This window comes from Aspergillus sclerotioniger, assembly GCF_003184525.1.
Source record: "Aspergillus sclerotioniger CBS 115572 chromosome Unknown BO94scaffold_8, whole genome shotgun sequence".
NCBI lineage: Eukaryota > Fungi > Ascomycota > Eurotiomycetes > Eurotiales > Aspergillaceae > Aspergillus > Aspergillus sclerotioniger.
The window spans coordinates 983,214-1,005,772 of record NW_020290998.1 but is presented as its reverse complement, the minus strand read 5'-3'; the positions used below and the strand labels follow the sequence as shown (position 1 = coordinate 1,005,772).

Here is a 22,559-nt window from a genome sequence, read left to right as displayed (position 1 = left end):
TCCACCGTGGGGGCTAGCGGGGGAGACTCGCAACGGATTGCTGATTGAAGCAAAGAAATGACAAGTCCGTCTAATAGGCCGACAAAGGAAGTCTCCAGGTGATCGTGGGCCAAACAGCAGCAACGGAGAAAAAAAGTATCCCACGGGGGAAATCCCACGGGGCGGTGAGCAGATGACTCAGCGGGCCCTCCCATCCTTTTAGTTTTACATGATAAGGCCTCGTAAAAGGGGGTTGCTGATTGAGTTCATTTTACGGAGTACGCATCGAGACTCGGTGTGTGTCGAACTGTCAAGATATGGGTTTGGGAGCACCGGAGACTTGAGCGGGAGACGCACCGCCGTGGCTGATGACTGCGCTGCCCCCATGGCTGACCAGGTCGTACCTTCAGGCCAGCCATCCCACATTCTTTCTCTCCGGAGCGTTCCGAACTTCGGCTCGGCTATCTACAGGGCGCCTATCAGTATCTGCCTATCTTTTCCCTACGCCGTGTCGGCCAGGGTAGTTTCGGCTCACTCTCCACAACGATCACCAATCTTCAAGAATATGTTGCCTTTGGTCATTATAGGTATGATACAGCACCCTCGCTTGCCTTGGCGCCCGCAGTGAGTGATCAATGGTTAACAGAGTCAAAAGATGAATGTATCACTAAAGTATCTCATCTAGAAAGTCATGAACCATATGGGGAGTCAAGATCAGACCAATCCAGAAATCCACTCTAGCTCCGTTCACTTCCTCGCAAACGCACGGCCTGGCCGTACTTTTGCAGCTTCGTGATCAGAGCATCGCCATGCTTCACCACATCCGCGTACTGCTTGTTCTTATCGTCTGGCCGGTTCGTTTCGATAATGCCATTGACACGATCAATGGTGCAAGAGATCCGGTTGCTTGCGATGAACTTGGCAAGATCACTGTAGCTGTCAGTCAATGTAATTCACGAGTCGCAGCCCGATCGCGGACTTACCGATCCAGGTAATCAACGGTAACTCCGAAGTCGCTGGCCATGCTGTTCAGGCCAACAACGCGATAGCTCTGGAGCAGTTGCTGGTACGCACGCAGTCTCATCTCCCGCACAAACCACGCACGGTGCTCATGCAAGTAACGGTCCTGGTTCAAGAAGTTGTCCTCCACTGCTGCCAACGCCAGGAAGAAAGACCGGTAGTTGCCGGTATACAGGCTGTCCACCAAGTTTCCAAGGGGCGAGAAGTCCACGGGAGTCTCGGCCTCGGCCTGGATGCCAGAGCCCGCCCCGAAAGTGGTCAGATTAACCACAGTAGTAGCCGCGGCTGGCGTCGTTCTGGAGACAGAGGCATCCTTCATCTCCTCGTCCTGGGCACCCGGTCCGGAGGAAATCTGTCCGGTCAGAGCAGCCAAGCGATCCTGTCCAGGGCCGAGAATGGCCTTGATTTCGGGCGCGTCCACAACTTTAGCCTTGAAATCGACTCGCTTCAGAGATAATGAGCCGGCAAGGATCGAATAGATGACCAAGGATGAATAGCTGCAGAGTTCGTAACTGGTGAAGGTTGACAAGCTATCGAGCAGTAGGGGGGCGGCAAGGTTGTAGGAACGGACAGTGAGCAGATGTAGACCCTTGTAGGCCTTTAGCCGGTTTCTCCGGTCCCAGTCGCCGCCACTCTCGATAAAGGTGTTCGCTCGCTCAATACTCTTTTTGACGAATTGACTGTCTCCGAAGAAGAGGCCAATCCGGACCATAGCCAGCATCAGATCGATCTTGGTACCAAGGAATGTTGTCTTCTCAAGGAGGGCTTCGTGGGATTCAATAGCTTTGTCCTGCCAGGCGCGGTCTGGTGTCAGCAAGTCGACCAGCACTTGAAATCTATCTCTCATATCTTCATAGCTATAACTTTTCAAGACATACCTTATCGCCTACACGCGCCCAGAACTCAGCACGCTTCCCCCGTGCGGCCAGCACCTCGGTTTCCCCGGCGGCTTCTTCCGCCTCGTCTTCCTCCTTCTGAAAAGCGTCCAACTCCTTCCGGTTATCCTCTACCAATGATTGATAAAGAGCCTCATCCCAAGGAAAATCTATTTTCTGAGGTGACTTTCGCGAAGCCAACATATTCGACGTAAGCAGGGACTTGGCCGGGAGCTGAGGGACGCCTTCGCCGGAGTGATTCAGGATGCCTTCGACGGGGTGGGCGAGGTGTCGGTAGAAAGGGGCCATCTTGTTCTCGGATATAACATCCTGGAGCTTCTTCAATGATGTCTGTCGAACTGCCTGCGGAGATGCTGGGTTGGAGAGGTTGAAGACATGTTGGGCGAGAGTGAGGTCAGGGTACTTTATGTACTGCGGATCGGACCCCATGCTGGCGATGGGGGATAGGATAGCGTACTAGAGAGGTGACAGTGGCAGAGATAGTGGGATAGCAAGGCTAAAAGGCAAAGGTTGAGTGACTTGTGAGCAGAGGGTCGGTGGATAAGATGATGGATGAGGCAGATACATCACCGCTGGGACGTAGCTGACCCGAGCTCAGCTGGGGAAAGGTTTTTCCGGAGCCGGAACCACATCCAATGGCTGGTCAACTACGCTCTCTCTGCTGAGCATCGCGAAGCCATAAAAAAAATAACATGCTTCTTGTGCTAGCTATATGAATGGGAAATTTCATTCTGACCATGATCTAACAGAGCACATGATCAGTTAGAGTCTAGGGTGTGAATAGACACCCGACCTCCCCTCCTGCATATCCGTTAGGATAGGCATCCTCTAGCAAGGCAGGGCTCGATCCATAGTTATGAGTCTGTGTCCATCTCGTACAAGAAGTGATTTTACATGCCCCTCGATCAGATGTCAGCAGATCGGAGCCAGTAACAGTGTATGCATATTAACGATGGCTTCCAAGATTTGTAATTTTGAAATGTCCAGTTCTGTTGTAGTTCTCCTGTCACATTGTCTCATCGCAGTACCCCGCGTGAATACGTGGAATCATCCACAGGGTTGATTTTTTAGGTTACGTGTTGAAACTAGGTAAGTGCTCAAAGCCTCAATGAGCCGAAGGTCACACGTGCGCTTGCGGCAGGCTAACATCTTTACCAGCAGCAGTGCAGTCCGAATGGTAAAAAAAATAAAAAAGAAGGAATGAAAAAACACAGTCACACATTGGGGCGTGAGATGAAGTGAAGGCTTTGCTAGTTGATCTCGATAGAAAAGAGTGCAATCCATGATCGCAATGTGGCGGAAGTCACATCCGATGATGATGCTTATTGTTGCATTTGGGTCAGTTTAGTAAGTATCTAGTAGTATGGGGCGTACTACTTGATCTGGCCCGGTAGCTCGATGATTACGAACAGAAAATTGAACAAATTATCAATCGTATTCACATGCATGGCAAGATGACCACGGAGTTCTCCGTCCCATGAAAGAGTACCCGCCAATTTGTTGGGAAACTCTATACCGAAAGCATCATGTTTATAAACCTCAGCTGCTTATCAGAGTTCTCTACTGGTAACTCTGCATCGACGCTTGGGCTTTCATTCACCTTTCTTGCAGTTGTAAGATACTGCATGTCGCCTGCAACCCTCATGTGCGACGGGACGAAAAGAAAACCAAGCCAGAGCGAGCAGACGGGAAGGCTGCCTTAGCCCTTAGGTCGCAGAGAATCTCGCAATCGCTTCGATGAGATTCGGCCGGTCATCAAGGACAAGACTTCAGCGAATGAAAACCTGTAAATATGGGGTGGGCTACACCTAGATGAGACTAGCGTAGCCTCCGGTCTGCTTTTGAAGATGGGGTACTGGCTCCACCTGCCATATCGAACCCGCTGATAATGCCGCTAACGCTGCTAAGGGAGGGGCCATACAACCTCGACTGGAACTAAACGTGGTACTGGAAGAGCATGGATCAAAGAGGAAATCCATCATGTGCCCTCAATGCCTCTGAAAGTTTTTCTCCCTGTTGATTTCCTTGATTTGCTTTCTTTCCCAATTCCCTTTCGCTTTCCCTCTTTCTCTTTCGTTACCCCTCTGCCAACGTTCTATCGTAACATAAAATAGAGGCACAAGCTTCCATACTATTTCTGTGTGCCGGTAACTAGTTCCCAACTCTTCTCCTGGGTCACCCTCGCACAACGCCCATAGCGGTCCAATTCTTGTCCGTTCTTCTCGTCTGACTGAACAGTAGGACAGAGATCCTAAATCCGATCTTGGCATTCGTCTTACGAGGAAGCAATCACCATGGAGCCAAAAACAGGGATGGAGCCCAAGGTCGATGTCCCACCCGAAAAGGCCCCTGGCTCCCTTGAAGCAGTGGCCTTGGATGCAATCTCCGCAGGGAAGAGTCGCTGGGAACGCAGTTGGCCCACAATTGCTTGTGGTGCTGGTCTATTCTCCGACGGTTATCTCAATGGGGTATGCGTGTTTGATTCTGCCCTTCCCGGTGCCTCAATTGCCCTTCACGCTGGTTCTAACATGGCTTGTCTCTAGATAATTGGACCAGTCAATACCATTCTCAAGAGGCTCTACCCTAAAGAATATGCCGACTCTCCTGCCAGCCAGAATGTTTCTTCCATCACTTTCGCCGGCACTGTGGTCGGTATGCTTATATTTGGATACACCAGTGATCACTGGTCGCGAAAATGGTCTCTTATGATTTCCACGATCATTTTGTTTATCTTCGCCGCCTTATGTGCTGGGGCCTATGGATATAATAATAGCCATTATGGCCTATTTGCCGCTCTCACGGCATATCGTTTCTTCCTGGGGATTGGAATCGGCGGCGAATACCCTGCAGGATCTGTTGCAGCGGCGGAGAACACCGGTGAACTCAAGCAAGGCCATCGAAACCGATGGTTTGTGATGTTCACTAATTTTCAGATTGACTTCGCCTACGTTGTATCAGCCTTGGTTTCCATGATTTTGGTCTTGATCTTTACCGAGAACCATCTACGTGCGGTGTGGCGTATTGCATTGGGACTTGGGGTCATCCCACCTCTTAGTCTGATCTATCTTCGCTTGAAGCTGGAGGAACCCGAAGAGTTTAACCGGGAGCGCATGCACAGCTTCCCTCTTTGGTTGATTATCAAGTGAGTCCCCCTATTCGCTTTCGCTCAACGGTCTGAGCAGAGACTAAGCCACTTCTCATAGGTTCTACTGGAAGCGTCTGGTTTGTACCCCTCGTTATAGGCAATACACAGGCCATGTCTGACCATGAACAGTTTGTGTGCTCATTGATCTGGTTTCTCTATGATTTTTCTTCCTATTCCTTTAGCATCTACTCGTCCGACTGGATCGCGATCATTCTGGGTGACTCTGCTCCTCTCTGGAAGAGCTTCGGCTGGACCACACTGACCTATTCATTTTACATCCCCGGATCCTTTTTGGGAGCCTTGGCAAGTGATTGGATGGGACCACGCAACACTTTGGCACTTGGCGTCCTGCTTCAGGGCATTGTCGGATTCATCATGTCTGGCTGCTATGAGTATCTATCAACGGCGAAGAACGTTGCGGCATTTGTTGTGGTATTCGGGTAAGCCATTATTTCTCATTATCCTCGCTTATCGGCTGATTTGGAAATATAGCATCTTCTCGAGTCTTGGTGAGTTTGGTCCTGGTGACAATATTGGACTCTGCTGTGCCAAGAGCAGCGCAACTGCTGTTCGTGGCCAATTCTATGCCATAGCTGCAGCCGCCGGCAAGATAGGCGCATTTGTTGGCACCTATGTGATCCCGATCATCCAGAACAACGCACCTAATAAGGTCCGCTCCGGTCAGGACCCGTTCTTTGTCTCCAGCTCATTGTGCATTTTCAGTGCTGCATTGGCCTTTTTCCTTCTACCGAACATCGGCCAGGTATGTCCTATCACCCAAGTTGTAATGTATCCACTGGGGTAGGTGAGAGGCGGCTAACAGTCCCTCTAGGACACTATCACGTACGAGGATGCAAAGTTCCGTGCTTACCTTGAAGCCCACGGTTACGATACCTCTTCCATGGGCAATTCAGAGGAGCGATAGTCGATGTCTCCTACTACCCACGCGCCATACGGATCTGCCCAAGCAATGTGGGCACTGTTTCTTCGGCCAACACCGACCTAATAGTGCCAACCCTTTCTGAACCCGAGCGACACCCTAATCTAGGACGGACAGCCCTTGCAACATCGAGTAACAAGCCCAAGCAGCGAAAGCGATCACCAAGAGTCTCAGCCGGAGAAGAGCATGCCCAAGCGACGCCGAGAAGATAATTTGCCCAGAAGCGCGATTTTGGTAACAGATATTTCAATTCCACCGAGCTGACCCTTGAAATGGTATGCTCTGGTTATAAGTTGGTGGTGTGCGTGTAAAGAGGTGACGGCTATTATGTTAGTGATGTAGCCTATGATAGAAGAAAGAAAAGAATTTTTGACAGCCAATGGGAGCCTTGGAGAGCGGACGCGGAGAGAGTGGAATCTTGTGATTGACGGCACGGGGAAAGAGGCGCGAGCTCGGATGCTCCGACCAGCCGAGGTCCCCAGGAGATCCATGATCCAAGATCCAACCAACAACGGAACGTTGGTCGATCGCCGGCCATTCAATTACCGAGACCCTATCATCCAGCAACCTTGTCCAGTACCTAAGTACTACTAATATCCTTTGCTCCGCCCCTCCCCCGTCATTTCTTCCTTCGACCCTCGGTGTGGAGCATCCATCTCCAGTCAGTACTAGTAGTATCTATCTATCTCGTTGAAAATCCCCCTCCGTCCGCCAGTCGGCCTGTCACTTTCCCTTTCACGCTCCCCACGCCGTCCCGACATCGCGCGGAATTCGACTCCCGCCTTTCACCTTTTAACTGCCCGACATCATCCGGCGCTTTAATTCGATCCAAACACATCCCCCAACACCATCCAAAATGGTTGCCGACGCCTTGGTCTACCATCCTGCCCTGGCGCACTACTTGCGCTTTGTCGCAACGACAGGTACGTGCCGATTCCTTATCTTTCCTATGCCGCTCTCTTCTCGGCCGGGAAGAGACAAAGCCATCCCCTTGGCCCTGAGGTCCTAGTGCTCGTGCTCCGGGCGCCCCTCGATCATGCTGCTCTTCAGGCAATTGCTGACGATTCTATAGTCGGTCGCGACAAGCTTCTTCGTACCTTGCAATACTTCTCCCGCTTCTACGCCTGGTACCTCCTCCGCACCAACCGCCCCCAGTCTGCCATCGACCCTTACAATGCTATTAAGAAGCAATTCGGAACAACCCGAAAGATCCTGAGGATCGGAAAGTTCGTTGAACACCTTAAGGCAGCTGCGCTTGCCTCGGACAACAAGAGCCCCATTGATCCCGTGCTTCGCTATCTCTCAGTCGGTCGTCAGCTCGGATACGCCGGCTACCTGAGTCTTGACACAATCACTGTTGTCGATACGATCGGGGTCCGTAAACTCGCTTCTGCCAAGCGACTACAGGAGTCTGCTTACCGCTCATGGATGGCGGGGCTGGTCTGCAGCGCTCTTGCTGGCGTGTACACACTGTTCAGGTTGCGGGAGAAGGAGAAGACGCTTGACCGCAAGGAAGGCGAAGGTGTCGTGGAAGCGAAGAAGCTTGAGAAGTATGTGTTCTTTGACCTGGATCGCGGACACTAAATCGGGTTACTAACGTGTTACTGCCAGGGAGCGTTCTGCCGCCCGCATCCAGCTCATCTCCGATCTTTGTGACTTGACTGTCCCGGTTTCCGCCCTCGGCTTTGCATCTCTTGATGATGGCGTCGTGGGTCTTGCAGGAACGGTCAGCAGTTTGATCGGCATTTGGTCCCAATGGCGGAAGACTGCGTAAGCGGTCGACATTGGGGCTATGTGTCATGAATGGAAGGGCCCAACAAGGCCAGATATGTAGTGCGTGTTGGCCATCGCTAAGCACGATCTGCACTGACCTTGATACTGCAAATGATCATTGGCCTTTGAAGTGTGCATATTGCGGCCAATTTCCCGCCAGTCTGGTCAGAGGGCAAAGAGGTGCGCAGTGAGACGGTGCGAGAAGTGAATTATCATGTGTTGGATTAGCTGGATCGTTTCGCCTGCCATGCGGGCTCCAGTCTTATTCATATGGATTCATGTAACTTAGAAATTATTCCCCTTCTTTTCTTAGCTAAATAGGAAGCTGTGCTCTGCTGCATCTGCTTTGTCACTCCATCCAGCTGCTGATTCCTTTTGTACGGCTGGGCCTCCTGCACCTCCCTCCCTGTTACAGGTCCAAGTGACTGTCGGACACGTCAACTCGCCGCGTCTCGCATGGGAAGGCCCCTTGCAGCCCTCGGATTCAGGCACCCAGGATGGCGGCTACCTGCAGCAGCAACCGCTGGGTTCTAAACTCTGCAACATAACTTCTTAAAGATACTTAGCCAGGTCTTCCATTGTTTCAACCCCGGCTGGTGGCTACACAGTATGTACTTTGGCATACATAATATGGCCAGTGGAGCTCGTTGCCACCATTTCAGTCTTGCTTGGACACTGATGACCCGTCCCTGGCCCCCTACTTCTTGTTCTCTGTGGACCAGCTACTGCCTGCTTGTGCATGGGGAAACAGTACAACATCACAGACAAGTCCAATCTCACTTGCGCCATAGGCCAGCTTCGTCTAGTGTTGTTGGCTACGTACAATCTTGCTATCTTGCTGCCTTCCATCCCTTCGGTGCAGATCACCCTTCCTTGCCATTGAGTGACACGCTGCGTTGTCCAGGGTCCCGAACGCGCTCCTCGATATTGCTTCGATCTGCTAGTAATCGGAAGCTTAATGTCATACCGGCATTCTCCGTTATCTTCCACCCATCAGCATGAAGCCTGGACTTATCATTCTTGGCCCATTCCAGAGCCACTCGCCGATCATTGTCCAAGAGTGCAGCCAAGCTTTGAAACTCCAATCCCTTCTGCAAGGAGGCGTAAATGGACCCACTATATACGCATCCTCTCGGAGGTGTGTGATAGCACTCGGCTATCTTGCACAGTGTACCAAGGGGTTGGCAGGGGTCGGCTAATGGCCTTAGGATGATGTATGTACAGGCAAACTCGCCCCCGAGCTTCTGTGCTTCCAGGTCAGGTCCGGATCTGACTGGTATCCTCGACTGCCTCAGAGGGGTCATTTCTCTCTTCAGCACATTGAGTTCAGGAGTTGATTATACTCAGTATCTAGCTGCGTAGGGATCCAAGCAGCTTTCCCAATCCGACTCGGAAACTGAGGCTTTTTTGCCCCGGCCGGACCCAGTCAAGACAGCCATTTAGCGTTCGAACAGGATGTTGCATCCATTTCTAGATGTTAGCAATTTCAACCTCGTCCTCTCTGTCACAGGTGAGGAGACCAGCATTCGAATATTTACTTGTAAGGAGACTGACACTTAGCAAAGGCCTCTACATTCTGCTATTTGGTTTCATCTCATTAAAGATCAAGCAAAGGTGGTACCTTGGTGAAGCTTGTATATCTCCGCACGATCTTATTAGGTTCGAAGACTAAATGCTAACATCTACTAAGTGCCTGCCTTTATTATTGGCATTTCATTTGGGCCAATCGGCGCGAAGTTTTTGAACGTATCCCAATGGGGAGGCAATGATGACGATGAGACCAGCGAAATAGCCTATGTGGGATGCCCTTATGATGTGAATGAGCTTCTACTGATTGTTCCAGGGCCTAACACGTCTGGTTATCGGTATTCAGTTAGTCAAGGTTGGATATGAACTTCCCAAGAAGTACTTGAGGCAACGTTTGGTGGAGATGATCATCTGCCTACTTCCGTTGATGACCATATCGTGGCTTGCAACCACTGCCTGTGTGAAGCTTATGATCCCACGCATATCCTTTGTACATTGAGTCCCTTCCTTCATCAGATCTGTGCTCTGGGCATAGCTAACCATCGACAAAAGCTCGCAGCGCTCATCATAAGCGCTTGTGTCACCTGTACCGATCCCGTTTTATCCCAGGCGATAGCGAAAGGCCCCTTTGCTGATAACTATGTCCGTCGGCCACTACGAGAATTCATCTCCGCGGAAGCAGGTGGAAATGACGGATTCGGATTTCCTCTCCTGTTGCTTGGAGTTTCGCTCCTACGATATGCGGAAGCGCCAGCCAATACTCTTAGCCTAGAGGAATTTGACCTGGAACGGGGTATACCAGATGTGCTCGGGACAACTGGGGTTGGACGCTTCGGCGGCGGCGCTGGTATCGCGCTGAAACACTGGGCTATCGAAGGGGTTTTATATATGATCCTTGTGGGTGCGGCTTACGGTGCCGTTGTGGGATTTACGTGCCAGAAGCTTTTGAACAAAGCATCTGAGCGGCGGTGGATCGACAATGAGAGCTTTACATTGGCCCCCGTGGCGATCGGATTGCTCATTGTTGGTACCTGTGGCTGTTTTGGCTCAGATGAAACACTCGCTTGTTTTATTGCAGGGTGCGTCTTGAACTGGAACGGGCTTTACCATGAAGAGATGCAAGCTCGGCACGACTCGTTCAACTCAACAATAGAGACGCTTCTGAATTTCTCGGCGTTCATGTTCCTGGGGGCGACCATGCCATGGAAATCCTTCCAACGGCCCTATGATACGGGAATCACGCTCTGGAGGTTGTTTGGATTGGGCTTCATGATCCTGGCGTTCCGGCGCATTCCATCGATTCTGCTTGGATACCGATTCATGCCCAAGGTTTGCAGCAACTGGAAGGAGGCGCTGTTCCTGGGACATTTCGGGCCGATCGGTAAGTTGTCAGATGCTCTATGCCTTTGCCTCTCGTACTGACATTGATATACAGGGGCTGGTGCAGTCTCGTATGTAGAGTATACTCGCCGACTGTTCCCGCCTCCCGGGCAAAGCGATAGGGAGATCAATAATATGACTGCTGCTATGGTACCAGGTATGGGTCATGCCCAGAATGTCGGGAAGTGTATACTAACCGAATGTTATACAGTTGTCTACTGGCTGGTGCTGTTCTCTATTGTTGCTCACGGACTATCTGTTCCCGCGCTCAACCTACTCTACCAAGTCTTCAATGTGCCCCGAATCTACGATCATCCTGTGAGCGTTGTCCTCCTGTCCGAAAACGAGCCTCTTCCGAACAACAGCACGATTGATCCTCAACGTCACTCGATGATCATCAACAACCGGTTTTCGCGTCCCTCAGAGAGTGACGGTGAAGAGGAAAGCAAAGAGGATACGGAAACGATGCTTAGATCTAGAGAGGATAGTCCAGCTGGTAGAAGCATGGAGCGACTCTCCATCCAGTCCGGGCGGTCAGATAGAACCGTGAACATGAGAAACATGGTTTAACCCAGTCTTCTACAGTAATCACCTACGGATCAACAGGAAGTCAAGAATCTCACTCATGTCTCATTCATCGTCACCGTCATCATCGTCAACATAAATATCAGGGACCTCCACCCCTCCACCCACTTCTCCCATTATCCCATTATTCCACCCCGCAAACCCCCAAATCTCATCCTCTCAGACTGACAACGACCCTTAAACAGGGCAAGTCTACAAACATTAGCTCCCATTCTCAAATCCCATGAACAAACGCCCATTTACCTTTCCGCAAGAGCTGCAAGTCTTAGTCTCGCCAGGGATGGCAGCGCCGCAAGCGGGACAGGCGTTGTGAGCTCCAGCCATTTTTTTTGATTCTGATCTGACTTGATCTGTCGAATAAGACAACGAGCGAGAGTTATTGTAGTAACTGTATGCATGATATGTCATTAGTGGATGTGTATACTACCACAAACCATCACACTACCACCGGAGTACTCACCTGGGTACGTATAAGCTGAACGACAAAACACGAGATAAGCAGCGCAGAGGATAAGAAAGAAGAGAGAGTTGGGAGAGAAAGGCACAACGGACTAGAAAGCCTTAGGGTTGGCAATGCAGAAGCGATGATTCACTCGATTTGTTGTCGACCCCGCCGCGTGATGCCCCGCTGGTGCGGGATCCGGGTGGTCTGATTGGTTGGGGTGATAAGACGCAGTGGACATGTGATCCATTAGTAGTATCGTTGATGCCCAGCGGGGCAGGTGAAGATCGCCATCGTGCATGACTGTAAGATCTAAGGAAGAGGTATTGAGAATTTCTCCCTGGTGGGGATTCACGATGAATCCTATTCACCGGTAGGAAGGAGGAAAGGAGTGCAGTTCTTAGTGTTCACACATGGTTATACATGGGGTTATATGCAAGGTTATGATACACGGGGTTATGCACAGAATGACATCTAAGTACTGTGGTTCTGGTATTCTTCTGGGTAGCTTGTCCAGTTTTCGGGGTGTGTCAGAGTGTGAACTATACTAGGTCCTGGCCTTCGGGGAGATTCCAGCCCAAGGCGTTTCGAATCGCTTTAGTAAGAACCACGCAATGCATTTCTAAAAGCATGTAGTTAAAGGCATCCTGTATAGCTAAAGAAGCTACGCACTGCGCGCTTTGAAAATCATGTAGGTAACGGTTACATATATACTTAACGATATTCGGTACCTTTACATCAGGAAACAGCACCTTGGGAACATATCCTCCATGAAGCATATTTTGATTCCCCGTAGCCACCATCCCAACCTTTTCCTCAAAGCATCCTCCTAGTACTGATTCCTCCCAACTTCTAATCGTCCATACCTCTGGGCCTTCAACCAAAAACAAGCGACAAGCACCTTCTGTGAAGCCAGAACTAGCTCAACAGTTTAGTTTGGCGTAATCAATAGTTCCGCCAAGGTAACAGTATTCCCTTCTAACAGCGTCAGGGTTAAACTGACACAACCAGTCGCCACCTGGTCCCGAGTTGTACAAGGCCATCATCGACCCGTATTTCACCGCGAGGGTGAACATCGCGATATCGCTCATACCACTTGGGAAACTGATATTGTACCATTCTGGCAGTAGAATCCATGTTGCTCGGGATCATTTCGCTTGGGTTCCTTTCGACAAAAGCATTAGTGAAGACAGCCTGCGCACCTTTGATGTAGTTGGAGACCGTTCTTAAAGGAAGCACTCACCAGGTAATAGCACAGGTAACCTGACTCATACTCATGTCCATTCTGCCTGTGCTTCCATCGGCAGAGATCCAAGGGTGGGCCTCGCTCAGTGTGATAGTCGGGCCTGGAGATTGTGAGGAAAGGCCATGGCTGTAGTAGCAGCGGCAAGAATAGCGAGGATTGCTGGCTTCATCTTGAAATTGTGTAGAGAGATGGCCTGGAATGAACCTGTGCTAGCTTTGGGGTGGAATAGAACCTGATTGTCTTATCGCGATGATACTCTGGAATGATCTCGTCCCGAAAGCTATTGAGCAGACTACATATCTCTGATTATCAGAACCTGAGCTCTCTGCCTAGCAATGCACAGAGGCATTATAATAGTCCCCATTGGCACGACGAAGAAGGAAATATGGACGCCAATGGTATATTCGGAGCTATAGCTGAGTGTGATCGGAGGGCTGGTATACGTCTACTTTGTTGGTAGTGATTGTAGTCAAATAGAAAGTAGAACTGCTTACCTCCCTGTAAGCACCGGAAGCCTGATATATGTAGGATAACAACTGTTAGCGCGGTGAAATATGCATTGTGGTTGATATATAGACTGGGCCAGCGCTTTCACGGCATGATAAGCGCGGGCTTGCGGCTGTTGATGGCATAGACCACTAATTACTCTGATTACTTAATGTCGGGATTGAAACTGTGTGTGGTGGAATGTATGTCATGGCTCGCACAATCGGAGGCGAGATATGAAGGTGAGATTGAGATGTAGACGGGAATTCTGTCCGGCCGGGGGGGTTGTTTCTTACTGTGATAGGCAGGTACCCCCACTCGGCGATTTCCGATGGCCAAGAAAGAGGAAAGAAAGAGTTGAAGACAGCGTGACTAACTCCCTGCGCGGATTGGCAGTTGTCGGGCCCAATTGAAATGGTCTCGGCCACCGACTCTATCCTATTCATTTACCTTGCCTCTAGGAAATTACCGCCCCTCACTAGGTCCTAACTTCTCAGCTCTTTTGTTCTCTTCGTTCGGATCACGAAGCAATCGTTGCCCCTGAAATTCTGAAAGAAGACTTCATAGAAGACTGTATAGGTTATTGCGATGCCCTTTTGTCCAGTGGCATTCTAAAGTCTTTCAATTCTACTCCCAACCGCTATAGACTTGAGCTGGCTCCTGAGTTCCAGATGGCCTAAAGGTCCTTTTCTTCTCGAAAGCTTTTGCCCACAGCACCAATAATCTCTATAGTCAACATCACAAGGACAAACTCGAAGGATACCTCGTATCGTTGAGCACGTGGGACAGGGGTATTGCGCTAGGGCTTGAACTATCAGCCCTCTACATGGCTCTCATGTGCTTTCGATATTGCAATTGAAGCTAACATGTCATTGAAGCGCGTGGGATATCAACACTATAACATAGAGTGCAGAGATCATGCGAATATACAATCAAGAACGATGTACGCAAATATATGGTCCAACGACTTGTCAGCTAAACCAAAAGCCCCAAATAAACCGTGGCTAGCCTTTGTACATCGACAATATATACCTGACAGGGGCTAGAACTTATGGTCGGTCTAGAAATAGCCGGAGTGCGTCCCTTCTCTGCATAGACACGAGTGATTGTAGAATGGTGCTTCATACCATCAGGCCGAATCCAATAATTGTTGCCTGATCAACAACTGCCTTCATCTTTCTAAGTTCTAAACGGGTAGGAGGATTTAACTCTCCCGGGCCTAGTTCTCCATTTAGATCTTATGGCACCCATTGATAAGAAGATACAACATTCCTTCTTGGCTATATTTACGTTGCAGATGGGTTACGAGACACGTTTTCTTTCTTTTGAAAGCCCCAAAGGTGATTTTCCTTTGTAGCGATTTCCGCTCGGGTGATCTGTTTTTAGTGGATATATATATAATTTGCTTGGAACTACTATGATAGTAACAGCACTAACTGCTTTTAACAGAAAGATACATTGTTAAATTCTTACACAGGGATGCATTACAACCTAGAAATACGAACTTATTTGATAAGGAGTGAAGCTGTGGCGCAGAAGTCGGTGAGGGACTATCTATCAGTTTATTATCGGAAGCTAATGACCCGTTAGTGGCCGAAGTGCCAGTCCGTATTCGCCACTAAAAACCAAGTGATAGGTAACGCGCACCTCCAAGGATGGCAGGTGACTTGCGCTGCGATTCAAGAGCATGTTATGGCGTAGCCAAGATTGAGACTGCTCAGAGTGTTCGCGATAGCCGTCAAGCCCCTCGCGAAGACCCAAGCCGAGGGAGTCTGCCTGCTCTAGCCGGAATCGGGTATCCCCCAGGGGACGAGAACATCCGGGGAAAGGCCCGCGTGGCCCCGGCACACCTCGGATGCGGGGTACAGATAGCGGTCTTCCTCGATAGGGGAAAGACACCGCCATGACATCTTGGCTGAATCCAATGCCAGGGCACCAATTCTCCGTCGCATCTATCTAGTACATCTACCGTGATAACATCCCGGGCTACATTTCTTGGCCCTTCGTCATGCGCGATTATCTGGAGGCAAAACGGGGAACAGGGCACCTGACCTAACTCGGGAGCGTTTCGGATATTCTTGGGATTTCGGCAGGGGCTAGAGTTGATCTATCATGTGCGATTTTCGTAGTCGTAATTCCCCCCTTTTTTTGTACGCAGTAGGAAGGAATGGATGTGCAGCAGGCTCCAGGAACCTAATATTTGGGGATACGAGATGCTGTGTATGAGTGAATTTATGTATGAGGGACATATGGACATGCCGTTGGATTGACAATGATGAAGCATGCATGCATCGGTATGACCTCGAAACCCAGAAATGTGACTCGGAGCCAGGTGATAGCTCTTATTTGCCTCAAAATGCAGCACACCCGAAAATGATGCTTGAGCCCGAGAGGACGGCAATATCTTCTGCCCATGCTGGTGACGTTGGATTGCTCATCCGTGACGAGAGCGCGCGATGATTGGCTGGCGGGGGGAGTAATTCGGGAGGCAGATGACTAAGAAGATACCGGAAGCGGGAAAGTGCGGACGAGGGGAACCCGAGTTTCTCCCCCGGCATTTCGTCACTCGGAAAGATTCCTGGTGCTGGCCGGGCCCAGACTGCAAGGCTCTGTAAGTTTCTGCCATTCAGCGCATCTCAGTAGTAGTCATTACACACAAACCGCCCCGTCGGGTATAGTCCAGCCCTCCTAGCCGAAAACTGCCTCCCCCCGCAATTTCTCTTAGTGTGTCTATCGTATCGCCTTTAGACTCCGTCTGCTGCATTGCGCTCATTCAACGTCACCACTCCAGCAGTTCCGTCCCTTCATCCATTGGGCCCCATTGTCATTTGTTTCCAGGTGCCAAACCGCATGGTCGTCCTTGGGTCTTCGTAGCGTAATCCTTTGCAGCTGCTCCAACGATGACCCTGGCTCGTTGGTGGCTGCGGCAGGCTGAAAGGCAATAAATACCTCGTTTGTAGCGCTTGGGGGCCTGGTCCTCACTAGCAGCTTAGCTTCCCATCCCTGTACTCCAACCCAGCAAACCTGCGTACCAAACTGCCACTAGTGCGGTGGATGAGACATTAATTCATCATCCCCTGACGCGCTATCCGTGAGACCGCCTCAAATCTCTGATCCAGTTTCCGAAGCTTCTGCGAATCCGTGGCCTCTAGTTGGTGCATCCGCCAGGCCTTCCGGGACCACCTCGTGCCCACATCTGGGGTTCGGGACTTTTCGGGCTACCCGAAGAGGCATTTGTTCTTCTTTTCGACCTTTCACGATAACCACAGCCGCCTCGACTCGGTCCTCAGCCCCGACATCACCCGTGGAACGGTGGAGTACGCAGTTCGACCTGGAATTCCAACCCTCGCTGCGCCTTGGATCGTGTCCAAAATGAGCCCTGCGACAAACATTCATATACCCCCCGTTTCCCCCGTCGAAACTGGACCTCTCTACTCAGATTTCTTCCAACAGCAAGTTGCCAAGCAACGAAATAATAACTATCATTCTACCTCACTAAGAAACATGGTTGCTGCTTCGGTCAATCGCACTGCTCTGCACCCTGGTGGTGTTTTGTATGTGTCTTCTCTCCTCTTGATATCCTGTCGCGTTGTTGGCGTCACCTTGTTGCCTGCTCGCGCATTCTGTCGCAATCTTATATCATCTTGTTAGGAATGCATCTTTGCTAACTATGACCTTCCAGGCCAGGCAAGGGTCACACTGAGCTCGAGGAAGAACTCCACGAGCACGCCCACATCGACTATGACCGCGTTGCTATTGTAAGGCTTCGATGCTATCGCTCTGCCCTCAACTCCACTAACCTCGATAGATCGCCAACCCCGCCGTCCCTGCTCTCTACGAAGATGCTCTGGTTTACGAGACTGGTACTGCTATCACCTCCAGCGGTGCCCTGACTGCATACTCTGGCGCCAAGACTGGCCGTTCTCCCTCAGACAAGCGTATCGTTGAGGAAGAGTCATCAAAGGATGACATTTGGTGGGGACCTGTCAACAAGCCTATGACTCCTGATGTACGTGTTGTGTTGCTTTTTTTCATACTGGGTTCACATGCAAGCGCAATATATCGCGCATTAGCATCATCCCTTGCATTGGCCCGCTCTCATTAGCCGCCTGGCATGGGATTCAAGCTTTTCTGGCACCACACTGGCAGCACGTCGATGGGAAATAAATGCCTCATGTTCTCGTGAGGCATTTTTGATCTCGCGACTGCGGTGCGACACAAAGTTTGCATTCTGTCCGGTTGTGTTCCTGAGAATGCTTGTTTCGCCGTGTCGCGCCTGGCCAGGGTCTCACTGATGACGTCATCCACGATAAGGCTAGTTTGCTAACAGGGCTTTTGGCTTGCAGGTCTGGCGTATCAACCGTGAACGTGCCGTCGACTACCTCAACACCCGTAACCGCATCTATGTTATTGATGGTTTCGCCGGCTGGGATGAGAGATACCGTCTCAGTGTCCGCGTCGTCTGTGCTCGCGCCTACCATGCTCTCTTCATGCGCAACATGCTTATCCGCCCCTCTCAGGAGGAGCTGAAGCACTTCCACCCCGACTATGTCATCTACAATGCCGGATCTTTCCCTGCCAACCGCTTCACTGAGGGTATGACCTCCGCCACATCGGTTGCCATCAACTTTGCCGAGAAGGAGATGGTCATCCTGGGTACCGAGTACGCTGGTGAGATGAAGAAGGGTGTCTTCACTGTCCTCTTCTACGAGATGCCCGTCAAGCACAACGTCCTGACCCTCCACTCCTCTGCCAACGAGGGTGAGAACGGCGATGTCACCGTTTTCTTCGGTCTGTCGGGTACTGGCAAGACCACTCTCTCTGCCGACCCCAAGCGTGCTTTGATCGGTGACGACGAGCACTGCTGGACTGACCGTGGTGTCTTCAACATCGAAGGTGGCTGCTACGCCAAGTGCATTGGCCTTTCTGCTGAGAAGGAGCCTGATATTTTCAACGCCATCCGCTTCGGATCCGTCCTGGAGAACGTTGTCTTCGACCCCATCTCCCGTGTTGTCAACTACGACGACTGCACCCTCACTGAGAACACTCGCTGGTAAGCATACTCGCCTGACTGTCCTGATGATCAATGGCTAACGATACCAGTGCCTACCCTATCGAGTACATTGACAACGCCAAGATCCCCTGCTTGTCCGACAAGCACCCCACAAACATCATCCTCCTCACCTGCGATGCCCGTGGTGTTCTCCCCCCGATCTCCAAGCTCACCACCGAGCAGACCATGTTCCACTTCATCTCTGGTTACACCTCCAAGATGGCTGGTACTGAGGACGGTGTGACCGAGCCCCAGGCCACCTTCTCCTCCTGCTTCGCCCAGCCCTTCCTGGCTCTGCACCCCATGCGCTACGCTCGCATGCTGGCGGACAAGATCTCGCAGCACAAGGCCAATGCCTGGCTTCTCAACACCGGCTGGGTTGGTGCTGGCGCCACCACCGGTGGCAAGCGCTGCCCGCTCAAGTACACCCGTGCCATCCTGGACGCCATCCACAACGGCTCGCTCAGCCAGGCCGAGTACGAGACCTACGATGTGTTCAACCTGCACGTTCCCACGAGCTGCCCCGGTGTTCCTGCCGAGCTTCTGAACCCCAAGAACAGCTGGACCGCGTCGACCAGCTTCAAGGACGAAGTCAACAAGCTGGCCAGACTGTTCAACGAGAACTTCTCCAAGTACGCTGACCAAGCGACCAAGGAGGTCATTGCGGCCGGTCCGGTGCCTCAGTAAATTTCTGATTCCCTTTTCCTTTTTCTTTGCTTCATGATATCTTGCATGGCGTGCTGCGTTCAAATATGGGTCATATGAATTTTCCGAGTTACCTACCACATGTGGCTTGCCCCGGCAGGCGGGGAAAATACCTTGGGAATTTCCTTGGGTTTTGGCTTTCTACTTGGTAGAAGTCAGTAAAGGCTAGAAATTGACAATGGATACATTCAAAAATATGCAGACCTTTGTAAGTTGTAGCTTGTATAGATTTAGATGTGTGGGTCACGGGATACGCAGTAGGCAGGGATTCCCCTTGGCTTGGAGCCTTGGACATGCCTGCCGACTCCACATGTGATCGTCGTTTAGCGTCGTCCTTCTTTCACCCGCGGGTCTTCCCTCCCCATCCATGCATGCAGTCCTTGCAACTCCGAAACCGTTGAATTGTCGTCAACCTCCAGTTTCAGACATGAAATCATACCCTCAAATGTCTGGGATTGAATTACTTCCAAGCATGCGAATAGACACCATCAGAAACCCATTTCAAGGTGAGACGCATCTGGTATGTCACCCACTCCTTGACATGCGCAGCACAAGCTCTTCTCGACACAGCCGCAATAATTGTAAAGCGTCATGCAAGGAGGTACAAAATGTCTCACGTCAACAGGAGACAGAAACAGGTCTCTCTACCTCGTATGACATGTCCTCTGAACTAACACCAAATAAAGTTTCTACTTGCATTGCGCAGGATACTGACGCGAATGCACTCTGTAGGTCTGCATCTCACGTTAATCTCCGATCGCACTTAACCGGGGCATTCAACGCGTGGCCTGCGCTTTTCAATGTCTAACATGCCTTTCGATCGAGAAACATGCTTCACGTCTAGTCTTCAATCAAGGGGTGGATACCAATGTTAATTTGGCAAACACTATTCGTCAATAGAGGCCCCTTCAGCCACTGCCCTTCACAAAGGGTTTGCTGCAGGACTACATTGAGGCCCGGCATCTCCTTTACCCCCTTGGTGCCAGCCTCCCTTCATAATGGCAAATCCACATATAAGCATATCTGAAGCCTACGCGTGATGTGCGCTCAGTTAAAGGCTCTGCATCTTGTTTCTTGGACCACGTTACCGCCATGACACAGGCGTGGTGAAGTTAAGAGCAACATGGACGAGCATCTAGCGGTTCCTCTTTCTGTCCTTTCCCGCATTCCGTTGGGTGTTGGGATTGTGATCCTCGCGGTAAGTTCATGGCTTGGATCGTGTTTTTGAGTATGGTAGCTGACGAGACTAGATCCTAGGTTATGTCATCTATCAAGTATATTTCCATCCATTAGCCAAATACCCGGGTCCATGGCTAGGAAAATTCACCGAGGCTGGGGCTGCGTATCATGCCGTCAAGGGGGACTTGCATCTGCACATTTGGTGGTGTCATCAGAAATATGGTATGCGTTCTGTATAGGCGGATAGGATTGCGCTGAGTGTCGTCAGGTCCCGTTATACGGTATACACCGAACTTGGTCATCTTCAACACGGAAAGTGGTTTGAAAGGTCAGTGGATACCAGAAGCCACTAGATTTATACTGACGACCGATAGATATCTACGTGCGGGGGAAAGACCTCCGCAAGGATGTCCACTATGGGGTGATCCAACTAGGCACGAAGAACCTTCTCACAGTGACAAGTCCTAAAGAACATGCAAAACGGAGTAAAATCATCGGACCAGGGTTTACAAGCACCGCCATGCGGGAATTCGAGCCAAAGCTCTTGTCCCATGTTCACAAGTTCCGCGACGCCCTCTATCCCTCGCAAACGGACACATCTCGCAGCTCATGGGGACCACCGATGGTCATGTCGGAGTGGTGCAGCTATTTCGCGTTCGACGTGATCACCGAACTAGTCTTTGGCAAGGCGTGCAATTTGCTCGGGAGCCAGCAGTTTCAATGTACGGTGTATGATATCTCAGGGATGATGAAGCGCTTGTCGCTGTTAATGTATGCGCCATATGTGTTTCTCGGTCGGCTGGACAAGAAGTTGTTCAAGGACGAGGTCCGCGGGATGAAGCGGTATCATCGACTGGTCAATAGCATGATGGCGGACGCGGCCAGTATGTCGGGGCATGTTCTGAGTCGGTTGACCAGCGCCCGTGATAGTGTCACCGGCCCGAGCTTCACTGACGCGGATGTGTATTCCGAGGCGGCAATGCTGGCCGTTGCTGGTATGTGACCTTAATCGTTGAGTGATCAGCACTAACATCCCTAGGATCCGATTCCACCTCCGTCAGTCTATGTGCGAGTCTCTTCTACCTCGCAACGTACCCTCACGTGTGTGCGAAACTGGCGCAAGAAATCAGAAGCGTCTTTCCAACGGCCGATGACATCCGCAGCGGCCCCCTGATGCAGCAATGCACATACCTTCAAGCCTGCATCAAGGAGACCCTGCGGATATCGCCAGCCGTGGCAGGATGCCCGTATCGTCGGGTCGAAAAAGGCGACACGCTCATTGTAGATGGCAATGTGATTCCGGCCGGGTGCAGTGTTGGGACAGGCATCTACAGCATCCATCACAACCCATTATATTTCCCCCAGCCGGACAAGTTCATCCCCGAGCGATGGCTATCGGAACAATCCGAAGCCGGGACAGGTCAACTCGACGTCAGTTCAGCCGCCTACGCGCCGTTCTCGCAAGGCTCACGAGCGTGCATTGGGCGACATCTGGCGCAGCTGGAGCTGCAGCTGGCGCTGGCGAGCATTGTGTGGAGCTACGACTTCCGGCGGCCAGATACGGCAGCCGGGGCGATGGGGGCAGGATACTCAGGGGCGGGAGTTGGGCGAACGAACCCGCAGGAGTTCCAACTGTACGATCACATCATTAGCCAGAAACGAGGGCCGGTCCTTCAGTTTCGGCCTCGCACGCGGTAGTGGGAGAGAACAGGGAGTAAGGGGCAGGCCAGGTCGGCTATTCCCCCCGGATACAAGGAGCAATATAGGCTACCAGCACCAATGCAGATGGGATACTCCGATATGTACGGATTCCAGCGAGAATCGGCTGTTAGGTCTGATCTAGGCCGCTCGCTTGTGGCAGGCCCACCGTCCCAGACATCCAGTAACCGGATCGTAGCCGGCCCCAGTAGCTAATCCAGGCCAAGACCAGTCACCACAGCGGCGATTACCTCTGCTGTAGCTCTTTACCGGTCAGTCGTACCCGAGGCCACCCCAGCCCGCTACCGCTACCGACACCCGCTCCGGGATCCCGAGATATACTGCCGCCCAGGGATGGTTGCCGTCCAAGTATCCGCTGCTTGAAGTTAAATCCACTGGATGGATCCCTCGCTTGTAGACTTGTAGCCCAGATAGACCCTGAGCCAACCCCTAGCTGTAATCCAATACACGAGTACGGAGTCAACTGTGGAACAATACGAGCATT

The 22,559-nt window shown here is 51.2% G+C and overlaps 6 protein-coding genes across 6 annotated transcripts; 5 read left to right on the top strand and 1 right to left on the bottom strand.

The window, feature by feature from the left end:
• Positions 1–259: 259 nt before the first annotated feature.
• On the bottom strand, positions 260–2,440 carry BO94DRAFT_533388 (proteasome regulatory particle lid subunit RPN7). Its single transcript, XM_025611318.1, has 3 exons — positions 1,878–2,440; positions 963–1,789; positions 260–909 (listed from the first exon to the last, which is right to left on the bottom strand). Exons 1-3 carry the CDS (start codon positions 2,322–2,324, stop codon positions 717–719), a joined length of 1,467 nt encoding a protein of 488 aa, XP_025469674.1. The 5' UTR covers positions 2,325–2,440; the 3' UTR covers positions 260–716.
• Positions 2,441–3,793: 1,353 nt separating this feature from the next.
• BO94DRAFT_533386 (putative MFS phospholipid transporter (Git1)) lies at positions 3,794–6,432 on the top strand. Its single transcript, XM_025611317.1, has 6 exons — positions 3,794–4,363; positions 4,439–5,037; positions 5,099–5,117; positions 5,170–5,480; positions 5,533–5,803; positions 5,873–6,432. Exons 1-6 carry the CDS (start codon positions 4,190–4,192, stop codon positions 5,963–5,965), a joined length of 1,467 nt encoding a protein of 488 aa, XP_025469673.1. The 5' UTR covers positions 3,794–4,189; the 3' UTR covers positions 5,966–6,432.
• A 109-nt stretch (positions 6,433–6,541) lies between these two features.
• On the top strand, positions 6,542–8,058 carry BO94DRAFT_384413 (PEX11 family protein). The gene is made up of 3 exons (XM_025607281.1): positions 6,542–6,903; positions 7,053–7,530; positions 7,592–8,058. The coding sequence occupies exons 1-3, from the start codon at positions 6,837–6,839 to the stop codon at positions 7,752–7,754; spliced, it is 708 nt and encodes a 235-aa protein (XP_025469672.1). The 5' UTR covers positions 6,542–6,836; the 3' UTR covers positions 7,755–8,058.
• A 924-nt stretch (positions 8,059–8,982) lies between these two features.
• BO94DRAFT_384415 (putative plasma membrane antiporter) lies at positions 8,983–11,338 on the top strand. Its single transcript, XM_025607282.1, has 7 exons — positions 8,983–9,263; positions 9,319–9,387; positions 9,444–9,550; positions 9,597–9,770; positions 9,833–10,661; positions 10,716–10,817; positions 10,872–11,338. Exons 1-7 carry the CDS (start codon positions 9,209–9,211, stop codon positions 11,228–11,230), a joined length of 1,695 nt encoding a protein of 564 aa, XP_025469671.1. The 5' UTR covers positions 8,983–9,208; the 3' UTR covers positions 11,231–11,338.
• A 5,171-nt stretch (positions 11,339–16,509) lies between these two features.
• acuF (phosphoenolpyruvate carboxykinase PCK1) lies at positions 16,510–19,277 on the top strand. Its single transcript, XM_025611316.1, has 5 exons — positions 16,510–16,973; positions 17,102–17,177; positions 17,228–17,428; positions 17,766–18,472; positions 18,523–19,277. The coding sequence occupies exons 1-5, from the start codon at positions 16,792–16,794 to the stop codon at positions 19,157–19,159; spliced, it is 1,803 nt and encodes a 600-aa protein (XP_025469670.1). The 5' UTR covers positions 16,510–16,791; the 3' UTR covers positions 19,160–19,277.
• A 1,023-nt stretch (positions 19,278–20,300) lies between these two features.
• Positions 20,301–22,054, top strand: BO94DRAFT_583856 (cytochrome P450; the record flags this gene model as incomplete). The annotated part of the gene is made up of 5 exons (XM_025615588.1): positions 20,301–20,375; positions 20,428–20,578; positions 20,625–20,684; positions 20,731–21,351; positions 21,396–22,054. The coding sequence occupies 5 exons, from the start codon at positions 20,301–20,303 to the stop codon at positions 22,052–22,054; spliced, it is 1,566 nt and encodes a 521-aa protein (XP_025469669.1).
• Positions 22,055–22,559: the final 505 nt, after the last annotated feature.

Coding starts and splice junctions, on each gene's coding strand:
- BO94DRAFT_533388 (XM_025611318.1), bottom strand. CDS start 2,324: ATGGGGTCCGATCCGCAGTACATAAAGTACCCTGACCTCACTCTCGCC. Junction 1,790..1,877: donor GGGCGCGTGTAGGCGATAAG/GTATGTCTTGAA, acceptor CGCGCCTGGCAG/GACAAAGCTATTGAATCCCA. Junction 910..962: donor ACCGTTGATTACCTGGATCG/GTAAGTCCGCGA, acceptor TGACAGCTACAG/TGATCTTGCCAAGTTCATCG.
- acuF (XM_025611316.1), top strand. CDS start 16,792: ATGAGCCCTGCGACAAACATTCATATACCCCCCGTTTCCCCCGTCGAA. Junction 17,429..17,765: donor ACAAGCCTATGACTCCTGAT/GTACGTGTTGTG, acceptor TTTGGCTTGCAG/GTCTGGCGTATCAACCGTGA. Junction 18,473..18,522: donor CTCACTGAGAACACTCGCTG/GTAAGCATACTC, acceptor TAACGATACCAG/TGCCTACCCTATCGAGTACA.
- BO94DRAFT_533386 (XM_025611317.1), top strand. CDS start 4,190: ATGGAGCCAAAAACAGGGATGGAGCCCAAGGTCGATGTCCCACCCGAA. Junction 4,364..4,438: donor CCGACGGTTATCTCAATGGG/GTATGCGTGTTT, acceptor GCTTGTCTCTAG/ATAATTGGACCAGTCAATAC. Junction 5,481..5,532: donor GCATTTGTTGTGGTATTCGG/GTAAGCCATTAT, acceptor TTGGAAATATAG/CATCTTCTCGAGTCTTGGTG.
- BO94DRAFT_384413 (XM_025607281.1), top strand. CDS start 6,837: ATGGTTGCCGACGCCTTGGTCTACCATCCTGCCCTGGCGCACTACTTG. Junction 6,904..7,052: donor GCGCTTTGTCGCAACGACAG/GTACGTGCCGAT, acceptor ACGATTCTATAG/TCGGTCGCGACAAGCTTCTT. Junction 7,531..7,591: donor GAAGCGAAGAAGCTTGAGAA/GTATGTGTTCTT, acceptor TGTTACTGCCAG/GGAGCGTTCTGCCGCCCGCA.
- BO94DRAFT_384415 (XM_025607282.1), top strand. CDS start 9,209: ATGTTGCATCCATTTCTAGATGTTAGCAATTTCAACCTCGTCCTCTCT. Junction 9,771..9,832: donor TGATCCCACGCATATCCTTT/GTACATTGAGTC, acceptor CATCGACAAAAG/CTCGCAGCGCTCATCATAAG. Junction 10,818..10,871: donor GACTGCTGCTATGGTACCAG/GTATGGGTCATG, acceptor AATGTTATACAG/TTGTCTACTGGCTGGTGCTG.